This window comes from Pteropus alecto, unplaced genomic scaffold (genome assembly GCF_000325575.1).
Source record: "Pteropus alecto unplaced genomic scaffold, ASM32557v1 scaffold24, whole genome shotgun sequence".
Taxonomy (NCBI): Eukaryota; Metazoa; Chordata; class Mammalia; order Chiroptera; family Pteropodidae; genus Pteropus; species Pteropus alecto.
In genome coordinates, this window is record NW_006439192.1 from 26604972 (window position 1) to 26626969 (window position 21998).

Here is a 21998-nt window from a genome sequence, read left to right on the forward strand (position 1 = left end):
AGGTTCAGTCAGTTTAGTGCCAGGAATTTACGTTTTGGAGACTGAACAAGATGAACCGTGCTGACATGAATGACTCTTTTTTTCAGCAGCTGGCCTAAAAGCAGTCATGCAGCTGTTGGGAGCATAAGCGACTGTAGAGAGAGGAGAGTGTGCAGTGGCAGTGGTGGCAGTCTGCCTGCTCCCTCGAGACATTTTCTGAAAGGATGAGATGTCTGTCCCTCGCTATGAAGAGAAGCCAAATGAGCTGAGTGGCAGGCTGATGCCCTTCACCGAGTTGAGGGCTCTCTGATCCCCACCTGACTTGAGTGTGTTGGGTCTTGCCTGGGTAGGACTCAGAGTCCAGAGCCTCTTCCTATCTCATGGGCACGAGACCACACATTCTCGCTTATTGATCAGGGACAGTATAGGAAGCAGCATGATGTCTGGAAGGGGCCCCAGCTCAAAGATGAGACACATGTTCAAATCCTGGTTCTGGTACTTACCAGCTGTATGACTTTAGCAATGTTACTTAAACTCTCTACATCTCAGTTTTCTTGTCTGTAAAATAAAGATATTATATCTACTTTACAAGGTTGTCACAAAGAAATAACCAATGCAAATCTGTAACATTGGTGCCAGGCATTGGTGCCCCGGAAGTCTTTCTATGTTAGCATTTAGTCTTCGTGGCTTGCCTGCCTTTTCCAGGCCTGTTTGCTATGATTAGGAAGAGGGGTGGGCGAGGGTAGGCAAGTGAACCTCATTGATTCCATCGTGAAAAAGAACAAAGCATGAGTTCTTCAGAGGGAGTCAGAAACATTGTTCTTATGCAAGGTAGTATTTTATGACTCTATTATATGCTTTAAAAAGAAACATAACAAAAGAAGCTCTATACTAGAATGGTCCGCTGCCATATTCCCAAGGAAAGCCGTTAGGGTTCCCTAACATTGAAGTTTAAATGCTTTTAAAGTCAATCTAAATATCCAGTGATCTCTGCTTTAAGTTCATTATCTTCAAGGTGAGGTAACCTTTTTCTGTCATTTCTCATCCAGCTAGGAACCTACAGCAGTTCCCTCCTCATTCCAACTTATAGCTCACACCAGGGACACCCTCCTCTGCGGCAGGACCAGTGTGATGGAAAATGGCCTTCTGGCTGGCCTCGCTGCCCCTCCTCATTTCTGGCAGGCTCACCCTGCCACCCGGCGCCTCAACTCCGCACTCCCCATCAGAGTCTTCACACAGTCCTCTGATAAAATAAGCAGAATTGCCATGTTTTTTATAAGGTTTCTGTTATGCTAGTTTTCTTAGGTACCTCCAACTCCATCAAAGTAATCTGAGAGCACCCCTGTTCTTCAGGAGGTCTAAATGAAAGGGAAAAGGCATCAAGGATGCAAAGGGTACATTTTTATAGCTTCTTTTTGTTCCTTATTGCCAGCTGTAAGGGCATAGGGAAGAATCTTGAACTCTGCACCTGGTTTAGGAGTGAGGAGACCAGGAAGGGAAGAAATGCTGGTTGGAAAAATAAAGGCCTGGGAGAGACGATGACCTTAAGCCCACTCGGTCTATGAGCCCTGTAAGCAGGAGGCTGAGTCCTCAGTACCTTCCCACCCTGTCTCTCTGGAGCCCCCAGCCCTTCCCAACCATGACCTGTAGTTTGGAACCTCTGCAGACCACTGGAGCCATCACTCATTAGCAGGATCGGGGCAGTTATTAATGCAGACCTGTCCCGTATCAGGCAGGACAGGACACCTAGCCCCATAAAAGCTGTGTTATACGCAGAGATAGGCCTTGTGGAAATATTAGTACTAGAATTCGAGAACATTTGGGACTGAACATAAGTAAAAACTGAAGTCGAGAAGCAAAATATCTTGTTTAAAGTCCCTTGGGCGTATCCCTCGGGCGTATCCCTCGGGCATATCCCTCGGCCACCTAGTATGCTGTTGATGACAAGTTTATTCTATTTCAATGCACAGCAGCCATATGAAATAATGGTTAAAAATGTGTTGTCTTATGTTGGCAGGTAGCTCTTTCTTAAGGTCTAAAGTTAAAGTCTGAGATACTCTGAATTTACTACAAGTTAGGGAAGGAGTTAGCAGTGGAGGTAGCGCGATGGTTGAGAGAGCGTAAGAAAACTGACGTGAGGTATACAGTAAGTTATCGGAGGTGTCATGGCATGTCCTTTGGAGATCTTTTTGAGACCAGAGTACACATGTCTGTAGTAATTTATGGAGAGTCCTGCGCTGAGGCAATAGGAAGATCTTGTTTCTCAAGCAAGAGTCACGTGAAGAGGAAGGAGTCTGTTTGGAGACCTGTCTTGTTCACGTTAAACAGTCTCCACCTCCTGGGGCATGATGCAGATCCCATTTAAATTTTCCTTAAAAACGGCTGTCATTGGACTGTGAAGAACACACCATCATCGAGTAGACAAGAGGGAGTGTTTGCTGTGGAGTCTTTGCCAAGCCAAGGAGACACACTCTGGAAGGAGAGTCCCCTCACTTCCAGGGCCCAGTGACAAAGGTGTAAAAATACCTCATCGTGTTATTTTGTAAACTGCTTTGTTGAGCATGCAAGGGTCTACACACAAAGAGTGACTTGCGTTAATTATTTTCCCTGTGTTGTACGTGCTAGACATTTCCCAAGAGCAAAAAATACAACATGAGAAAGTAGCAGGGCATTTATGTCTTTGACAGCTGTATGAAAGAGTCTTAAAGAGAGGCTGTCGAAAGCTGCGGTTAAAATGACGTTTTACAAGGCTATTCCTAAATCACAAAGAAAAGATACCAGTCCACCAGCATGCCTCCATTCCAGAGATCACAGGAAGTAAAATGAACTAAGCCAAAGTTTATGGTCAGTAGAACAGGGTGTGGCCTTTATAAATGAGTATTTGAGTTTCTTTAAAATGTGTGAAAGGTGTTTTGCAATTTTGCTTTATAAGAATATCAGCTGATATGTTCTTGGTATGTGGTTTCTAGCTGACTGTGTGTTGCTCAGTTATTTAGCATAAAGGTTCCTTAAATGTTTATATCTATTGCAGATTTCAGGTTGATTGAGCACCTTTCTGGAACAACTCTCATTTGTAAAAAAATCATTATTTTCTCTGCAAACACAGAAAAGCTCTTTGCAATGGGCTGAAAGCAAGGGAGGGAGCACAGTGTGAGGTGATCAGACAGACATATAACAGAGCTCAACTTAACAATCATCATTGGTGTTGCAAGACTGTATGTTTTATGTTCTAAAAATTGATGTTTGTTCTTCCTTTTAGGAAAAACTATGTCTGCCCCATCATATTCTTGAAGAGAAAGGCCTGGTCAAAGTGGGCATTACTGTTCAAGCATTGCTAGATGTGACCATAACGAAGGCTCTGTTCACATGAGACCAACCCCTCTCCTTCGGATCGGCTCAAACCCTTCTCCCATCAGAGATCCTGAACTCTGCTCTCAGCACCTGTTCCCCCCACCCTCCCACTCATTGCCTGTCAGTTCCTGACTCTAGTTGCATTTAAGGGAGGACATATGAGAAGATTTTCTACCTTTTAGAACTGACCTCCGACATTAAGATGTGACAGGTATTTATCTTGAAGCCAGTGAAGAAGCTGGTTACAAAGAACTGAACAGCACATCAATGCCTTTTACAACCTCTTGCATCCCTCATGCTCACCCACTGCCATTACCAAACCACCAAGCACAACTGTTTTGCAACAGAATGCATCTGTTTTACTAAAACCCAACTTATTGTATATTTAGTTGGGGGGAGGGTGACTCAATCAGGCTTTTCACCACCAAATTTTTCAAGAAGTTTCTTGAGACCATTGCCTTTTAGAAAACTATTTTCGACATACAAAATATTTATATAAATATTATTTATTAGTGAGTTATTCATCCTTTGGATGCAAATTGTAAATTAGGAAACTATTTTATTACTGCTTTTTTGTGGTTAAACACTTTATTTTAATATTATAAATATTGAGTTATTTTCTATCTTCTTTGGTGTGCAGTAGCAGTAATCATGTTTTCTTGTATATATGACTCAGAAAAAAAAAAATTAAGCAAAAAACAGGTGCTTCCATGACAAAAACTGTTTTCTGGGGAGGCATTATTTACATTTTGGTTTATAGAACATTGGTCTTATTTATATTTCTGCATTCCATCCAGTTTCCTACATTCCAGCAGCCCTGTTGTCCCCTGATACAGTAAACTGACTGAAATCAAGAGAGCACCCCAAAGTTATTTGTAAATAGTTGTGATGGAAAAAAAAAGACATTAAACTTGAAGAGAAAATGTGAACAATTATTTTTTTGGATTCATACTTATTTTGCTATATACAAAACATTCACATTTTAACACAAAGAAGTAACAATTATTAGCATCATGTGTCTTGAAGTATAATTTTGCACTGTAACTTGGGTAATTTTAAAAGTAGCACCAAAGGTAGATAATAAAGAAATGTTATAGGAAAGTGGAGATGATAAAGAGTTTATTAACCAAAAAGTTTTTAAAGGGCAGCTTTGAGCGTAATCAAGAGTTACATAAGGCACTTAGGACCCGGATCAGGAAACTGGCACTTCCTACAACTGCCAGTTTTAAAAAGAGGAAGGGATTTGGAAAGGTAGATGTGCTCATTTTATTATAACTTAGTTGGTGGCTTTCGAAGTAGTCCATAAAACACTGCGAGATTCATGGTCTCTGGTGTGTAAATACAGAAGTAGTCAGTAAATTGGTGGGTCAGCTGCTGCAGCACCAAGACGGACTGAGGAGAAGGTTAAGTAAGTGGCATTTGTGAAGCTGAGTGGCCTAGAAGGGAGCAAGGTGAAATGAAACATGACTAGAAGACAGCCAGCAAAGGAAAGGGACCTGTGTTGGTCTGAGAGACTCAGGTAAGGCTTCCTAGACACGGTGACCTACGTGGAGGCAGTTACGTGCCTGCACCCTTGCCTTGCAGTTGCAGATACCCAGCCAGTCATCCTTCACAGTCTTGTGAATGCTGACTGCGTCCTCACCTCTGTGAAAAGCCGTTTTAAGGTTTTAGAACAACGGCAACCATGATTTTTAGGACAAATGTAAAGCTGAACATAGAAGACACCAGGAAGTCAGTATGCATTGAGCACAGTCGCATTGGTCAAGTGCACGGCCGCCCTCTGTTCGAGGCAAGGTGGAGGGCTTGCTGAGAACGGCACATGGAATCGGCAGCTCACACTTATTTCCTATCAAATGTACTGTGCACTTTAACTTAAAATATATTTTAATATTTTCCTGTACTGCACAAATATCTGTTTTGTCAAATAGCATAATGATGTAAAGCGAAAGACATTTAAACAGAGTGTATTCAAATGTTAGCAGCCTTCAGAGGTTGATTGGAGAAATAGGAATTTTGATTGCTGCACCTTGACGGGCATTCAGAATGCAGGGTCCTGAAATATTTTTTTACATGTACATATGACAACATGAACCTCTGTAATCCTTGTTTTGAGAGATTTTTTTCAAAATTAAAATTTTTCTTTTGATACTAATTTTCAGTATTTTCTTGAAGTTGGCTGTATAATACAAATGGCTTTGATACTTTGTAAAATGGCTTTTCCCCCTCTAAATGCAGTCCTTGTGAGCTGTCTTCAAGATCCTTGTACACTGTTTATATGTGCAATAAAATGTGCATGGTCAGCATCAGTGGACGGAATGTATGTAGTACAAATAGTCTTTTATAATTTAACAGCCATTAAAACTTTGAATTTGAACAAACCATCTTCTGATTGACTTACCCATGTGATGCAAAGGTTCATCACACTCATCACAAAAGAAATCCTGGGGGATCATTGGTGAAACAAATTATAGCAATTATCTAGTATAAATGATTAAAATTATAGGGTGTCATTGCTGAGATTATAGCAGTCATTTGTGTCTGTGCGCACACGTGTGTGTGTGTGTGTGTGTGTGTGTGTGTGTGTGTGTGACTTTTCAAAATGAAACCACAGAACATACAGCAGTTAAAAGCAGAGCTGCTATGGTGGGATAAGGGTGGGGACGGAGGCGTACACTCAGGTACCTCCACCTGTCCCTGGAGTGGTGACTCCAGCGGTATCTCTGAGGAAGCTTGAAGGCCCTGTAGTACATGTTGTAAAACCACACGATCTGTCCTCTTTCCTCAACTGCCCCCTTTGGCATCTGACACTTAGAGAGTAAAGTGGCTGTTTTGATTCCACCTCTGAAAGATCTAAGCCAGTACTTTCGTGTTCCGCACACATCCAGCCTATCTTGGTAGAAGAGCAGTTTCTTTGAGGAATTCAAGTGAAAAGAGTGACGGATCTTTTCTGTCTTCTAATCCCAACCCACACACAACACACACAGACCCGAAACCATCTGCCTGATCAAGAACTGCAGTGACCAGTGTCAGGTCCTCTACATTTAAGATTTCTATCTACTGAGTCAAGAAAAGCTATGCCTGCCCCATGATGTTCTCATTGGGAATGCCGCTTCTGTGCCAAACTCCAAAACCATAGTCATTATAGTCCTATGCGTGTTACAAAAGTCCAGAGTTTCACAGACACTTTGCATTGTAAGTTGGCTAGAACTGAGGAATGCATGAAGGGCAAGGGGAGGAATGGCAGCAGGAGCATTTGGGTCATCCATGCAGTTCAGCATAGGACATTGGCCACAGCTGGAGACTGTCCCAGAGATCAAATTCTAGCCAACAGCTGCATCTGGGCACTTCCCATTTTTTCCTGGGTAAATCTGAGAGACCTGGGCAGCAGTGTCCCTAGTGGGAACTGTTAAGACTTTTGAAATATTTTCTTTGACGTATTCCTATGCATTTGTACATAATATAGCTTTACGTGCTGGCCTTTTTTCTTGTTAATGTTGGAGTATAGGTACTTTCCCCTGAATAATATTGTTTGATGAAAAAAAACTGTGGTTCACTGCACAGGCACTAACAGGATAATAGAGGACATCCTGAAATGAGAAGGGCCCTTAGGTCCTTGGTGGGCACAGGGAGCCTACAGGACAATTGGGAGGTACCTCCAGAAAGAGAAGGTGGTACATTCTTAATAGAAGTACATTCTTAGACCAGCTCCACAGTGAGGCAGAGGCTCAAACCTGGAGGAAGCTCTGGCAAACAGTATGGAACAAACATCTCACAGCTTAGAATCATCACAGCCAAGCTCCCAAGATGGGGCTGAGGTATTTATATCCCCACAAAACCTCCCTCAACAACATGCCTAGAGGTACTTTAAAAAATAAGCATATATACCCATTGAAATGATTTGGATATCATATCAAAAAAAGTAAATCTCGGGTGGCTCCATAGTGTAGTGGTTAGCATGTCTGCTATACACGCAGAAGGTCCTGGGTTCGCACCTCAGGTGGAGCCACGGACCAGGCCCCGGAGGTGCAAAGCCCCCTGAGTACACCAAGTGTACTGAGTGCGCTGGGGGTGGCAGGCCCCAGGTGCACACCGTGAGCGTGTGGGAGGAGACGCTCTGCCTTCAGAGATCCAGTTCTTAAGGGGAAATGGCTACATCCATAGGTCAGGGGTAGAAATGGGGGTGGGGAGAATTAGGGGAAAAATAAAAAGACAAAATAAGTAAATCTCTATGATCTCTAAACAGAGGGGGAAATAAGCTCTGAAATTGAAGGCTGAAAGCTTTTTTTGCAACTTATTTAGAGGCAAGACTCAATTTAAACTGGCAGGAATCTTAGAGCATTTATTCATCCTTTCAGTGTGACCATTCTGAAGACAATAGATAGATATAATACAGGAGAGGCACTATATAAAGAATTGATAAAGCATTTGCTCAGATTTAGAAAGCAGAGTAAATTTCAAGCAGGTTAAGTAAAAATAAATCTATATCTTCAGTGAAACTGCAGATAAAGACAATCCTGAAAATGAGGACGGTTTACCTACAAAAAAAAGAAAATAAATTGGATTGGATTAACAGCAGACTTCTTAACAGAAGCCAACAGACAGCAGAGTAATCTCTTTAAAGTGCTAAGAGAAATAACAATATTTTGAGACAAAAACTGAATCTACCATCACTACACCTTCACTAAATGATATATTTCAGGGAGAGGGAAAGTCTAAAATCCAAAAAATAATGGTCAACAAATAAATATGTAATTATGTGGGCATATCCAAACAAACCTTGGCTGTACAATAATGAATTAATATCTGAATTTGGGTAGAGGTTGCTAAAAAGTAAATAGATAAAAGGATAATGGAAAGAAAGTATTGGCTGTTTATTACACACACAGGAAGGCATTATCAAAGTTAGAATATTCTAATTCCTTGTACTGTTTTGCAGGAGCGTAAAGATATTGATTTTTTTTCCAACTGTATTAGATGAAAATGTGAAATTTTAATGGAAAGTAAAGAGAGTTTATTACTTTCAAATTGGTAAAGAAGAAAATATGAAGTTAGGAAGTCCCTCCGAAAGTGACAAGAAGGAAGGGGATTGGGAAAAAGAAGCAGAGTAATGTAAAGGCCCTAAATAACAGAGTAAAATTAAACTCAAATATATCAGCAGTTATAATAAATATTACAAAACTAACTAGACAGCTAAAAGGAAGCTTGGTTTTCTTAAAAATCCAACTATATTTTTACAGACACAATTAAATATAAAGACAAGTTGAAAGTAAAATAATGTGAAGTGATAACACACTTTGTATTTGTGCACCACATGTAAAAGAAACCCAAGATCAGAGTCGAGTGCTGGGCTGACATGGGTCCCCTGGCCATTAGATGTCCCCTGGTCATCAGCAGGCCAGGCTTCTTTGTTCTGCCCCTAACGGGTAAATATCAACCTGGCAAGGGGCACGTGAGGGGAACCATCTGAACGGGTAAGCAGAACCTTCCACCAGCAGCACTGAAACTGTGACAATATACACACAGGGTTAAGACAGTTGTGTCCAACCCAAAGATCTTTCTGTTAAGAAGTTAACAAACCTATGAACACAAGATACTGCCCTGTCAGGCAGGTCTGGATGTTAGGATTGTTTCATTAATCGCATTGCCATTGAGAATGCAGGACAAATGTCCCCAGGAGGAAAGTCAGAGGCCTCTTCTGACAAGATCAGAGAAGTGATGAGACCAAAGAAATGGGTGGCAGTTAACTATAGAAAATCCATCTAACCATTCTCTGTGCTTTTTGAATGCTGGACTTGAAGGTCAGTTGGTTCAATAACACTTGTGAGGATTTGAAAATCTGCAGTGGGGCAGATTCATTGGTATTTCTATGAGATCAAATGGGGTAGTGGGGTGAGATTGGGAATGAAAAGCAGGGAAGGGTAGGTTGACTTCTTTCCACTTAGATTAGAAATGCCAAAGGAAATCAAATTGAGTACTTGGCCAATAAACTCAGTAATAACTATTGCTTTGACATGTAAAAGAAAGTTTTTGATCTCTTGGAATTTGATCTCCACATAAATATCTGCTATTGCCCCAAAAGCTGGGAGATAAGGATGAGGAAGATATGCCTGAGGAATATCCACACAGCCTCCAGTGGAGATGAACGTGTGTGTGGTGAGTTAAACTGGCTGTCACATTCTTTTATTGCTTAACTGGATACAACTCTGCCTGGAAGTTAATGTTGACTTTGTGCCTTTTGGTTCTTTCGTACTTCCTGCTTCAGTTCTTCAAATTGTTGTCTCAAATCTCCTTCAATCTGATCTCAGCTTATCTGTTAATTTAAAGGGAAAATGGAGGCCATTAGATGTGAATGGTCAAATTATTTACTGTCTTGGAGTAATAAATGACCCCTCACCTTTCCAAGGCTAAACACTAACTCCATAGCCATGGGGGGTTCTGTAGGGTTGATCTGTCTCATCTCTCCATCACTCTTTCTCTCTTCTTTCCTCCCTCCCTTCATCTCCTTCTTCAACCTCTCCTCTCTGCCTATAGTGATTCAGCTACAAGATCAAACTTCATCAGCCTATAAGAAACACTCCCCTTGACTTCACTTTCTCCCCAAAACACTGTCTAGTCTCTTGTCTTCTCAAATCCTTAGCAACTGTTATTTAAAGAGTGTTCTATAAACAATGCTAGGGTGCAAACTGTGACTTCAGGGGTCTTTGTCCTGTTTACCAGTGTATCTTCAAGGCCTAGAACAGTGCCTGATAAATAATAGGTGCTTGATAAATATTTGTTGAATAAAGGAATGAACAAATGCCTTCACTTTCCATTCATTTTTTTCTATTATCCTCACCACTCCATTGAAAACACTCATAATAAAGATGTTCAACATCTCTAGCTATTAGGGAAATGCAAATCAAAACCACAATGAGATACCATCTCACACCTTTTAGAATAGCTATAATCAACAGGACAAGTAATAACAAATGTTGGAGAAGATACGGAGAAAAAGGAACCCTCATATACTGCTGGTGGGACTGCAAATTGGTACAGCCACTATGGAAAACAGTATGGAGGTTCCTCAAAAAACTGAGAATTGATTTACCATATGATCCAGCAATCCCTCTACTGAGTATTTACCCCAAAGAGTTGAAAACCCATATCCAAAAAGATATTTGCACACCGATGTTCATAGCAGCATTATTCACAGTGGCCAGGACATGGAAGCAACCGAAGTGTACTATGATAAACGATTGGCTAAAGAAGCCAATGGAATATACAATGGAATATTACTCAGCCATAAGAAAAGATGAAATACTGCCATTTGTGACATGGATGGAACTTGAGATAATTGTGCTAAGCGAAATAAACCAGACAGAAAAAGTTAAAAATCACATGATATTATTTATATGTGGGATATAAACCTAAAAGCAACAAATGAGCAGGACAATCAAACAGAGACTTATGGACATGGACTATAGACTAGTGGTTACTAGTGGGGGGGGGAGGAGAGGGTATGTGAACAGGGTAAAGGGGGTCAAATATAGGGTTTAGGGGGAGGGTGAAGTGGATAAAGGGGAGCAAATATGTGGTAGCTGAAGGAAACTAGACTTTGGGTGGTAAACATACAATAGAATATACAGATGTCAAATGATAATGTACACCTGAAAATTATATAATTGTATTAACCAATGTTACTCCAATAAACTTAATTTTTTTAAAAAAAGAAAGAAAACACTCATAATAAAGTCATGATCTCATCCCAATCGCCAGATCCAATGGCCTCTTCTCAGTTCTTGTTCTATTTGATCTTCCTGTAATACATGGGATAGTTAAACACTTGCTTCTTGAAACCCAATAGTTCCCTACTGGTGCTATTCTTTTTTTTTAATCTCTCTGAGTGTTCTATTTCCATTTTCTTTATAGTCTCCTCTTTATTTTAAGAGGAGTGCTTGATGCTTTTCTATCCATGCTGAAGATCTCTGGCGGTGCCAGTAGCAGTGACTCATAAATCTACATATCTTCACAATTCTAGGTTCTACTTCCCTTCTGAATTCTAGAATGATGTCTCTCCGGGTAGCTACACTTGGATGTCCTTTAGGTCTTTCAAACTTACTGTATTTAAAATTGAACTCCTTATCTACCTTTCCAAATCTCTTCTTCTCATGCATCTTCTGATTCTGTGGTTTCACCATCTCTACAGCCTCATAAGCTAGACACTGTACGATCATCACTGATCACTAAACTATGTAGATCTTCCTTTAGAAACATTTCTCAGCTCAGCATCTTCTCTTCGTCTTTATCACCTTAGTGCCAGTCCTCATCAACTCTCCCTGAGACGAGCAGTCAATGGTCCTTCTGTTTTCCCTTTCTCTGCTATCTTTACTATTTTCCCCTGCTACCACAATAATATTCATAAAGCACAAGTCGTATCATATCTCTTCCCTACTGGAAACACGTTCAGTAGTACCTCACTATTATTTAACCAATAGACCTCAGCACCATGCATGCCCTTTTCCAGTCTGTTAATAGTTTGGGGCTAGCATCCTCTGATGCAGCCGCTCCAGTCTCCTTCTCCCACAGCTTGTCAGAATCTCTGATGTCTTCTTTCCCTGAGCTATGCTTGCTGCTTGGAATGTCCTCTCATCTCTTCTAGACTTTGCAAAGTGCTACTCAGCCTGCAAGGCTTAGGGCTGATGCCTTTCTTTTTGATGAGCTTACCCTACCCTCACCAATTATTTCTTCCCCCTTGGTAATCGTGAGAAAAAGAATCTGTTCTGCTATATTTGAATGTTAATTTACCAGTGAACCTTATATCAAGCTCCTATTGGACAAATAATAATTTTAATGGGAAAATAGGCATAATAAGGCCCACCATAATTCATTTGTTCTCTTACAGAAATTTTATTAATAGGAATAATCATAGATACAAATAATAAAGTAAATGAAATACAACAGCTGATGCTTACTGAGTAGATACTGCTTGACTGGCATGGTTCAGGTGCTATGTGCGCAGTGGTGCCTGTGAGTCTCACAGCAGCCCTGTGAGGTAGCACTGGCAATAATCTCACTTTATAGGGAGGCAACTTGTTCATGGTCCCATGAATACTAAATGGTAGAGTTGGGATTCAGAACTCCTGCAGTCTGTCTCAGAACCATGCTCTTAACCATTATGCTGTAACGTCTATGCTAACTCTCCAAATACCAGTGACCAAGTACCTAATAATAATAAAAACAAGAAGAGTAAATAGTTAAAGGCCTTACTTGGCTTATTTCATTTGATTCTCACGTCGACCCTAAGAGATAGGTCCTGTTGTCATCCTTCTTTCCTGGATGAATGTAACAGGATGTTATAGTGGGATTTTTCTTCCTTGGTTTTGACAGAAGTTCCAAAGTAAGAGGCCCTCCATGTCTTCCAAAGAAGGTGCTAAGCCATCTGCAAAGGAGATCTAAAACACAATTCTGCCCAATGCCCTCCATGAAGAGTATAAGAAGAGATGAAGAGGCCAAAAGTTTTCAGAGAAAGATGTTGAGCGTGGTCTATTTCCCTAGCCTTGCCCTGCCCTGGGAAAGGTGGTCTTCCTTCCCTTTACGCAGAGAGGGATGATTTGAAAAACCTGATGTGTGTTCCTTGGAGTGATTCTAATACATTTCTAACACCCGATACTGGTCTGTGGGGCAACAGGGCAAGAGATGGGGGCTGCACTGGGAATGAACTAGACTCCATCCTGGGGTGGGGCACAGGACACAGGTTTCTCCAGATGTAGCCGCCACTGGAGGGAGCTGCTATATAAGGTTGCTTTGAATTGTCCTGGAGGTTAAGTTCTTGAGGGATGGGAGGGGTATGACTGCAGCAGAAAGGGTGCTGGAGAAAACTGTGAAAAATCTCTCAGCCTGGACTTTGTGCACTGTGCCAGATCAGAGCAACTGATTAAGGCTGGAATATTAGCAAGATGATCTTAGAATTCATATTTAAAAATCTAAGCAATCATTCTGACAGCTGGGATAGCCCCTATGCACTCTGCAGCAGGATGCAGCTGGACTGTTGCATGTTTAAGGCGGGAAATGTTCTGTAGTCCGTCAGGCCTTATTTGTGTATAGCTAAGAAAATGAATTATTTGCAATTCATTCTGGAAAACTTTATTTTTTAGAGTGTGTAGTCTATTGTGCTTCTTCTAATCAAAACACTGGGTGGCAGTGTTTTTACAGAAATAATTTCAGAGGAGACCCAAAAGGAGTAGGTTTTAGTCTTATGAGAAGAATAATTCTGTTTAACCAGCCATGAATAAAAATGCAGTATGCCTCCAATCCACCACCTGAAAGGGCTGTGCTCAATGTTCTGATCAGCTTGCAGGGTTTAATCACACACACATGCACACACACACACACACACACACACACACACACACACACACTCCCAAACCAGAATGCCCTAAATACTATCTTGATAAATTGAAAAAAAAAAAGTCCGTTGCCTCACCCAATTCCCGCCTCTATGCCTCATAGTGGTATTTGAATTTGTCTAACAGACTCAGTGAGATGATGCTAATATAACATGCAAAAATGGAAATGGTAGGATTCTCTTCTTTATCTACCTATAGTTCACCAGAAAGTGAATTGCTCATTGTCACCAGTGACAGAAAGTTGACACCTGGTACCAAAGAGATGTGAATGAAATTGGAAAGTCCATGCTCTTGAATTGGAGTCCTGGACTCGGGTCCAATATGAGCGCTTAGATTCTTTTTATCTCTGAAAACCAAACAGACATTTTCTTCTGCACTGGCCAGGGCTGTGAAAGGATGTGAAGTTTACATGCTATGTTCTTCCACTGGAAAACATGTTATTTCTACAGCCAACCAGCATAGATAGAGGCAGAGTACAAATTAACAGCACGGCAAATATCCTGTGTTGGTCCTCACAAATTCTTTTACTCAAAAATTTGTAGTTAGGGGACTTTTGGGCAGAGGCTCTCATAGTGGCCACATGCACCCACAATATGTATATTGTTTATATATGATTGTATGCACTACCATATCAATCTGTTATGCACGTTATAACGTGAGTACAAAAAATAGACATTTGAACAAGAGGGGATGAAATAAAAATAAACATAGGAACTCTATCGTATTCCAGTGTATGATCTTATGCACATTCCAAGGAGAGCACTTTGGAGTCTGTTGGCACTAATGCACCTATTCACCAACACCTGGATAGGATGACAGCAATTTAATATGGGCACCTTGTTTTGCTCTGCTCCACAGCCTTGTGAGTTCGGTGGTACAGGACTTGTCTACTCCATTTCCAGATGAGGAGTCAGGCTTAGAAGGATGAAATGGCCTTCCCTAAGTACCTTAGGGAAGCAGGACTCATATTAGGTTTTCTTCTTCTGCAAGCCTCACTATTTCACAGAGAAGTTATGATAATTCTATTTTTTAAAAAGTGATTTTGAATCCGAACCTAAATTCCCACGAGTATAAAAAAGAAAGAAGCATGAAGATGTGTTTCTAGGCCTTGACACAGGGGTAAGTGCCATTTTTTTCTTTCTGGCTTTCAACCTTTATTAAACATTAATGTTTAAAATTAGTGTTTTATACCTCAAAATATACATGAACAACTTGTGTCTGTAAAAATGACATCATCCATCGAAAGTAAAGCCCCTTAACTCTCATTCTCATTCTGATGCTCTTCTACTTCCCAGAAGTAACTGACATTATTTACATTCAGACATTTTCCTATGTATTTGTATCTATAGAAAATATACATAGTTTCGATGGTTTAAAAAAATAACAGTATTGAATTTGTGCGTTGTTCAACAATTTATTTTTATTCGTGAATGTCGAGTTGTTTTATATTTTCTCTATTATAAACAGTGCTGCAATACACACCCTTACACAGGTCTCCTTTTGTGTGTCTTTCTCCATGAAGCTGCTGGAAAATAATTTTGTTGAAAAAGCATTTAAGGAAATGCCCATGTTTCCCCTCACTGACTCGAAACACTACCAATAATGTTACAACCACTTTGTGAATAGGTCTGTAGCAGGACTTCTCTGATCTATTGAACTCTTCTGAGTGCAAATTTGTTTTAATTATCAGAGTTTTATAATAATACGTGGTAGAACAATTTGTTCTTTTTCGAAACTGTCAGGATAATCTTTCATATAAAGTTTATAATTAGCTTGTCAAATTCCATTAAAAATATTGAGATTTTGATTAAGATTACATTGCATCTATAGATTGATCAGGGGTATGCTAATAGCTCTATAATATTAAGCCTTTTATTCCACGAACTTGATATTGCTCTCCATTTGTTTAAGGCTTACTTTAGTAAAGATTTTATACAATTCCTGTTTGGGTTATTTCTAGGTACTTTTGGGTTTTGTTGCTGCTGTGAATAGGATTATTTTTCTTTTATACTTTTTTGTTAGATATTTATAAGTTTATAGGAAAAGTTACTAATTTTGACCTGTCGACTTTGTTTCTAGCTCCCTTATTAAATTCTTATTGATTCTAATACTTTGTCCCTCATCTTGAATGTAATCGTTGCTTCTGTCCTCATGGCCGCCTGTGCTCCTGTGGCTGTTGCTGCCTCTTTACTTGCTGTACCACTTTTTTCAATTCCTTTCTAGTTGTGGCTGTTGCCATCCTTCCCATTGAAGCACCACCAATGGCGCTTACTTTTTTCACCCAATCCCCAATCCTAAAATGAAAATGAAAAAAAATTGGTTTTGGTTTCAGAAGTTCCATAAACCAATGTAATCTATTTTATATACAGTCTATGCCCAGTGTGCTCAAATACAAGACCCGCTAGAACACGAAAGGATTTGTGTTTTTCTGATAATATCCAAAAGAGTTGTTTGGCTAATTCAAAATATATTTATGAACTCTTCAGTATAAAATTTATGTCTACTTGTTAGTTTTTACAGCCATATATTAAAAATATTTTTAAATGTTAGTTTATAATTTTTCCACTGTAAGATTTTATGAAATAATTTTATCCACTCTTCATTTGCATCTTCAAAATCAGAGATATCACTTAGAGCCACTTTTTGAAGCTTCACACATTGCCTTCACCTCTAAGTGGTTTCTAAATGAGATACAAGTTTGTTTATGATATTCATAGCAAAACTACTACATACTTTTACTAAGTAAAAATATTAAATATTTTAAATGTAAACTTCACTAAAATGTAATATGTGAAAAAGTGTATAAATCTTTAGGTGTTTGGCCTAATGAGTTTTCTAAGGGTGCACACTCATGTAACAAGCTCCCAGATTAAGAAAGAAAGCAACACTAAGTGCCTTGAAGGCCCTCTCAAGTAGCCCTCCACTTACCAATCCCCAGGGCTTCCCACTCCCTGCTGTGGGTAACATCATCCTGATTCTACTACCACACATGAGTTTTGCCTGACTTGGAACCTTGTATGAAATGATACAAAATGATTCACACAGTATATAATTTTGTGTCTGGATTCTTCCCTCAAGATTGTATTTGAAGCCCCTCCATGTTTCTGCATCGAGACACAAAATAACAGCCCACTGTATATATATACTCCAATTTTACCAGTTCTATTGCACATGAACATTTGGATTGTTTCGATTTTGGCCATTATGAACTGTGCTGCCTTGGACATTCTCTGACAGCACACTTCCACTTGGTATTCCTTGGAGTGAAAGTGTTGGGCAGGGGCATGCGTATGTTCCATCTCAGCAGACCCTGCCAGTTACTCCCATTAGCAGGTCATCAGACAGCCTTGCCGACATGGGAACTTTTTAGCCACTCGGGGTGTGTAGTGGCATTTTATTGTACTTCTTATTTGCATTTCCCTGGTCTTAGGAAGTTAACTATATTTGCATATGTTTATCAGTCATCCATGTCCTATTTTGTGAAGTATCCATTTGACTTTTATGCCATTTGTTAGTTTATCTGTTGTTTTTTAATTTGTGAAGTTCTTTATATATTCTAGATACAAATTCTTTGTCAGTCATATGTATTGCAAGCATCTACACCCACTTTATGGTTTGCCTTTTTACTATTATTGGTGGTTTTACTGTGTGCTGTTTCTTAAAGGAATCTTCAAAAGAGTTTTACATCTATCAAACCAAGAAATCTGTCAATTCCTTTGTCTCTTTTTATACCGATTCTGTCTGGTGACTTTTAGAAGTGCACAAAACTAGTATAAAGAGGTCATTTTTCGGTTATTTGTTGTTTACTACAGTCATTGAGATGGTTTCTTATGAGAGAGAATTTTCCAGTCGGGAAACATCTTACATTTAAGCATATATACGGATTCTCCCCTCCCCTCCGCCCCCTCTTGGCATTTGTAGCAAGCTCAAATTTATTGGCTTCTTATATACAGGTCGATTCTGTGTTGTAACTGAAGGCCTTTGTCTTTAGTATATTTAGTACATTGGTTATGTCGGCACTTATTTACTGAATATTTAAATATTTTTGTTTACTCTGCAAATAGGGAAAACAATTCTTATAATGATGTGCCAAGTTGGCTAGATTACAGTTCCCAGTTATTCACTCTTCTAGATGTTGCTGTGAAAGGATTTTGCAGATACAAAGTCCCTAATCAACTGACTTTAACCCATTTCCCATTTAGAAAAAAAAGGGAGTTTAGGGGAAAAAAAAGGCAGCTCACTCATTGCCAGCGTTAATTTTACATAAATGCTCTTTGAGGCTGAAGCAAATCTGACTGGTTTTCAATGTGAAAATAAAATATAAAAACTGTTCTTGGAGTTATTTCTAAACAGAACTTGTCTCTAATTCTAATGTAACAGAAATTTATACATAAATCAGATTCATCAAATGAATCTTCGTCTGAGAATGTTAACATCACATGTAGGAATGTTACGTTTTCTGGGATTTGACATTTTCAGCAGTCAAGAATCACTGCATTTTATAAATGGAAATACCACCAGTAAAAACAGAATACTATAAACAGAATGATGTCATTTGTTTCCAAACACTACCGACATACTAGAACAACGTGAAACTAATAATAAAAGCGAGATATTTCATGGCAAAACTTGGGGGTAAAGTTAGGACTGTAATTTGCAAGTTATTTCGGGGTACATGCTGCAGCCACAGCACTGCTGGTGAGTATTCTCGGGGCAAATGGGAAATGGGTTAAATGAGGAAGAGTATCCTGGATAATCTGGTGGTCCTCAAATGTTCGAAGGCCTCAAAAGCAAGACTGGACAACAGCTACAACTCACACCCATGGAATTCCATCCTGGTTGTGAATTTCCCTTCCTGATGGCTTGCCCTATGGGCTTCAGACTTGCTTAGTCAGCCCCCAGAATCACATAATCCAATTCCTTGTAGAAAATCTCTCAATGTGGTGTGTGTGTGTGTGCACACATTGAGATGTATATGTATATACTTATACATACACACATATACATCTGCTACTAGTCTACTTTTCTAAATCTTCAACTAATACAATGTTGGGATTGCATGACTGTTTTTATCAAGGAATTACCAACAACATGCAAAGAATTTGTGAATTAAATGATCTTATTAGAGGACACAGGATTGTTAAGACTAGAACCATTTTGTGGGTAGTTCTCCGTAGGGCTCAATTTTGACCACTGATATTTAAAGAGTACTAATTTTTAAAACAATCCAATTTATATTTAAATAATACTAATTTTATAACTTTAAGAACCTGATGTCCTCTTCCATTGCTATGTAATATGCATTCTTATTCAGTTTAAAATGTATAAATTTTGTGCTCTTTAACAGAAAACCATATTTCTTTTAAAACAAGCAGAATTCATCTATCATGTTTCAAGTTTGCCCATTAAGTTCTTAAAGGAACACAATTTGGTATTACAAAGAGACTGATTACTTTTCTTGGTGAACTCACCGAGCTAAATTTTTGTATGTAACCAAGGGAAAAATCTGTGTTTACAGTAACACATGAAACAAGTTTCCTTACCAGCTATTTTCAGATCGAATCTTATTATTTAATTCTTGTCTCTTGAGACACCCAAAAATCAAAGTCCATAAATATATTTGGCTCAAAAGATAAGACAAGAGATATCACTGCATTGGGTTTAGGAATCTGGCTGCTAATCTTAAACCGTCCCACAAATAACTATGTGATGACGGGGAATTCACTTAACCTTTCTGAGCCTGCCTCCTTATTCAACAGCTAACAAATAGTTATTAAATGCCTACTGGAAGCCAAGCAGTTGCTAGACTCTAGAGATATACAAATGAATATGATGAAAATAGTCCAGGCTTTCAGAGGCTTAAAGTCTGGAAAGGTGAAGAGTGTAGACTAAATTACCTTTAAACCCTCTGTTCTAGAGTTAGTATTCTATGATTTGAATGAGATTACATTCATATTCTGTGACCTGAGGTCAATATAATAATGATTTCCAAATAACCTCAAAAAGCTGAAAAGAATTAAAGTTTTCCCATGTAAACATTGTTGAAATAACTATATTAGAAGCAGGTTTCATATATTTATTCAAGTGATTCAACTAAAGAATGAAGTATTTTTTAGCATTATGAAATACAATGTTTTGAAATCTTTTTTCCCTGCAATTTTTAGAATCCTGAAGAGATTCTCTTATCTGAAGTACTTCATGCATTCAGGTATTTTGCATGATGTCTGATGTGATCAGTAATAAAGCTTGCAATGAAGTAGTAGCTATGATCATAACCCTAGAAGACAAAACAGAGAAATAAGACATTTACCTACCATTCAGAAACATTAATATTAGGGACATTAAATATACCTATCATGTCATCTAATTTGCTTTAAGTAGTCAAAATATTATAATGAGGAAAGTTTATAATCAAAATCAAGTTTATACTGTACTTCAACACTATCACCAAACATTAAAAGAGCAGCAAAAATATGAAGAAAAATTAAACACTTGGCACAGCCTAGTTTCTAGATGCCGCCATTTATATGCAAAGGGAGGAAAAAAACACATTAATTAAATGTACAAAATAAACGTGATCATATCAACAAGGATTAAAGAATCAGAATTTAGACACCTTAGAAACAGAGACAAGAAGTCTCAACTCACAAAAGAAACACTAACATCAGTAAAAGAAGGAATGTTAGAAAGCAAAATGAGCATACATAAATGATATAGAGAATGAACACAAAAATACCCCAATGCTCTATCCTTGGGAAGTCAAATAGAGCCATCATAAATAATGTGAAGAATTTAATTTCCTACACAGTAAAAGCATATGATATCTCTATTTAAGAAAAAAGAAATAATTCATTAAACTCAGATATCCTTTAACAATAAACCAAACTGGGTAAATAGTAAAACTCTTTTGAAAACTAACATGAAACAGAAAATGTAAATGTGCCAAGTAGTTGAGTTGAAACAGGTATCGATCTATCTGGCTAATTAAAACCACTGATACAGGTAAATGGAGAGGTAATCCTTCTCAGCCTGTCCTCTGAGTACAAGACAAGAAGTAGCTTTTGAAGGAAAAAGAAAAAATATTCAGGTGGGAAGAACCTAAGGGTGTTGAACACCAGATAATTTTTGAGACAGCCCCTCAAAAACATTATTAAAATATGAGGTGGGATAAACTGAAATGTAAAACATTTTAAAATTTTTAACTGAATTTACTGAATGGTCTCTATTGGGGAGAAAATGGGAATTTTTCTAAGTCCTTAAGAAACAAAAATAGACCTAATAAAAATATCACCCGGGTTTCAGGGAACCCTAAGGTTTTGATGAATCAGTAAATGTTCTCAATCTCTTACTTCCAGAGGTACGCAATGTACATCCTAGGGACGACAGTTAATAAAGAGTTCTGGTTTAAAGTTGTCAAAGTAACTTGAAAGCAATCTGTCTTCTATTTTCTGTGGCCAAACTATGGAAGTGAATATGATAGAAATGTTATCAAAATTCAGGATGAGCTTTGGAATTATTTGGTTTCACATCTCTCAATGATTAGACAAGTCCCAGTTAGTTAAATTTAGAGCTAAAAGATAGTTTCTTATATAAAGAAACTTGAATATAAGTATTTTCCACCCATGTAATTCTTTAATTATTAAGAGGTTAAACAGGCCCATGATTTTCATGGCCATAAAACCTGTGAAATACAGTACCAAACAGTACCTGCCATTTTTCACAGATGAAAAGATGGATCTGACTGAAAATAGGCACAGATGCAAGCAAACAGATGCCTCAAAACACTTGTGTAACAAAACCCTAATGTGACTGAGTTTGCTATATTTTTATGCTTAGTTTCACTATGTTCAGTGCCTTACACAGTTTTAGGCCCATAGTGAGTAGTCACCATTATTGTTGTCATTATTTATTGTTATTTAATTACAGAAATCCCAGGTGAAATGCGCTGTTCTCTTGCAGATAACCCCTGAGCACTCAAAAAATGAGTTTTGAGTGCTCAGGGGTTATCTGCAAGAGAACAGCGCATTTCACCTGGGATTTCTGTAATTAAATAACAATAAATAATGACAACAATAATGGTGACTACTCACTATGGGCCTAAAACTGTGTAAGGCACTGAACATAGTGAAACTAAGCATAAAAATATAGCAAACTCAGTCACATTAGGGTTTTGTTACACAAGTGTTTTGAGGCATCTGTTTGCTTGCATCTGTGCCTATTTTCAGTCAGATCCATCTTTTCATCTGTGAAAAATGGCAGGTACTGTTTGGTACTTTATTTCAC

The 21998-nt window shown here is 38.6% G+C and overlaps 2 protein-coding genes across 3 annotated transcripts in view; one reads left to right on the plus strand and one right to left on the minus strand.

Moving 5' to 3' along the window:
• LRCH1 (leucine rich repeats and calponin homology domain containing 1) overlaps positions 1–5704 on the plus strand; it is a 176439-nt gene extending 170735 nt beyond the window's left edge. Inside the window, exon 19 of the mRNA XM_006916433.3 lies at positions 3239–5704. Within this exon, the coding sequence (XP_006916495.1) occupies positions 3239–3349 (111 nt within the window). The 3' untranslated portion in view covers positions 3350–5704. The remainder of the gene's footprint in view (positions 1–3238) is intronic.
• Positions 5705–19777: 14073 nt separating this feature from the next.
• ESD (esterase D) overlaps positions 19778–21998 on the minus strand; it is a 27460-nt gene continuing 25239 nt past the window's right edge. For both annotated transcript variants that reach the window (XM_006916435.3, XM_006916434.3), the window contains exon 10: positions 19778–19992. In XM_006916435.3, coding sequence (XP_006916497.1) covers positions 19912–19992 — 81 coding nt within the window. In that variant the 3' untranslated portion in view covers positions 19778–19911. The remainder of the gene's footprint in view (positions 19993–21998) is intronic.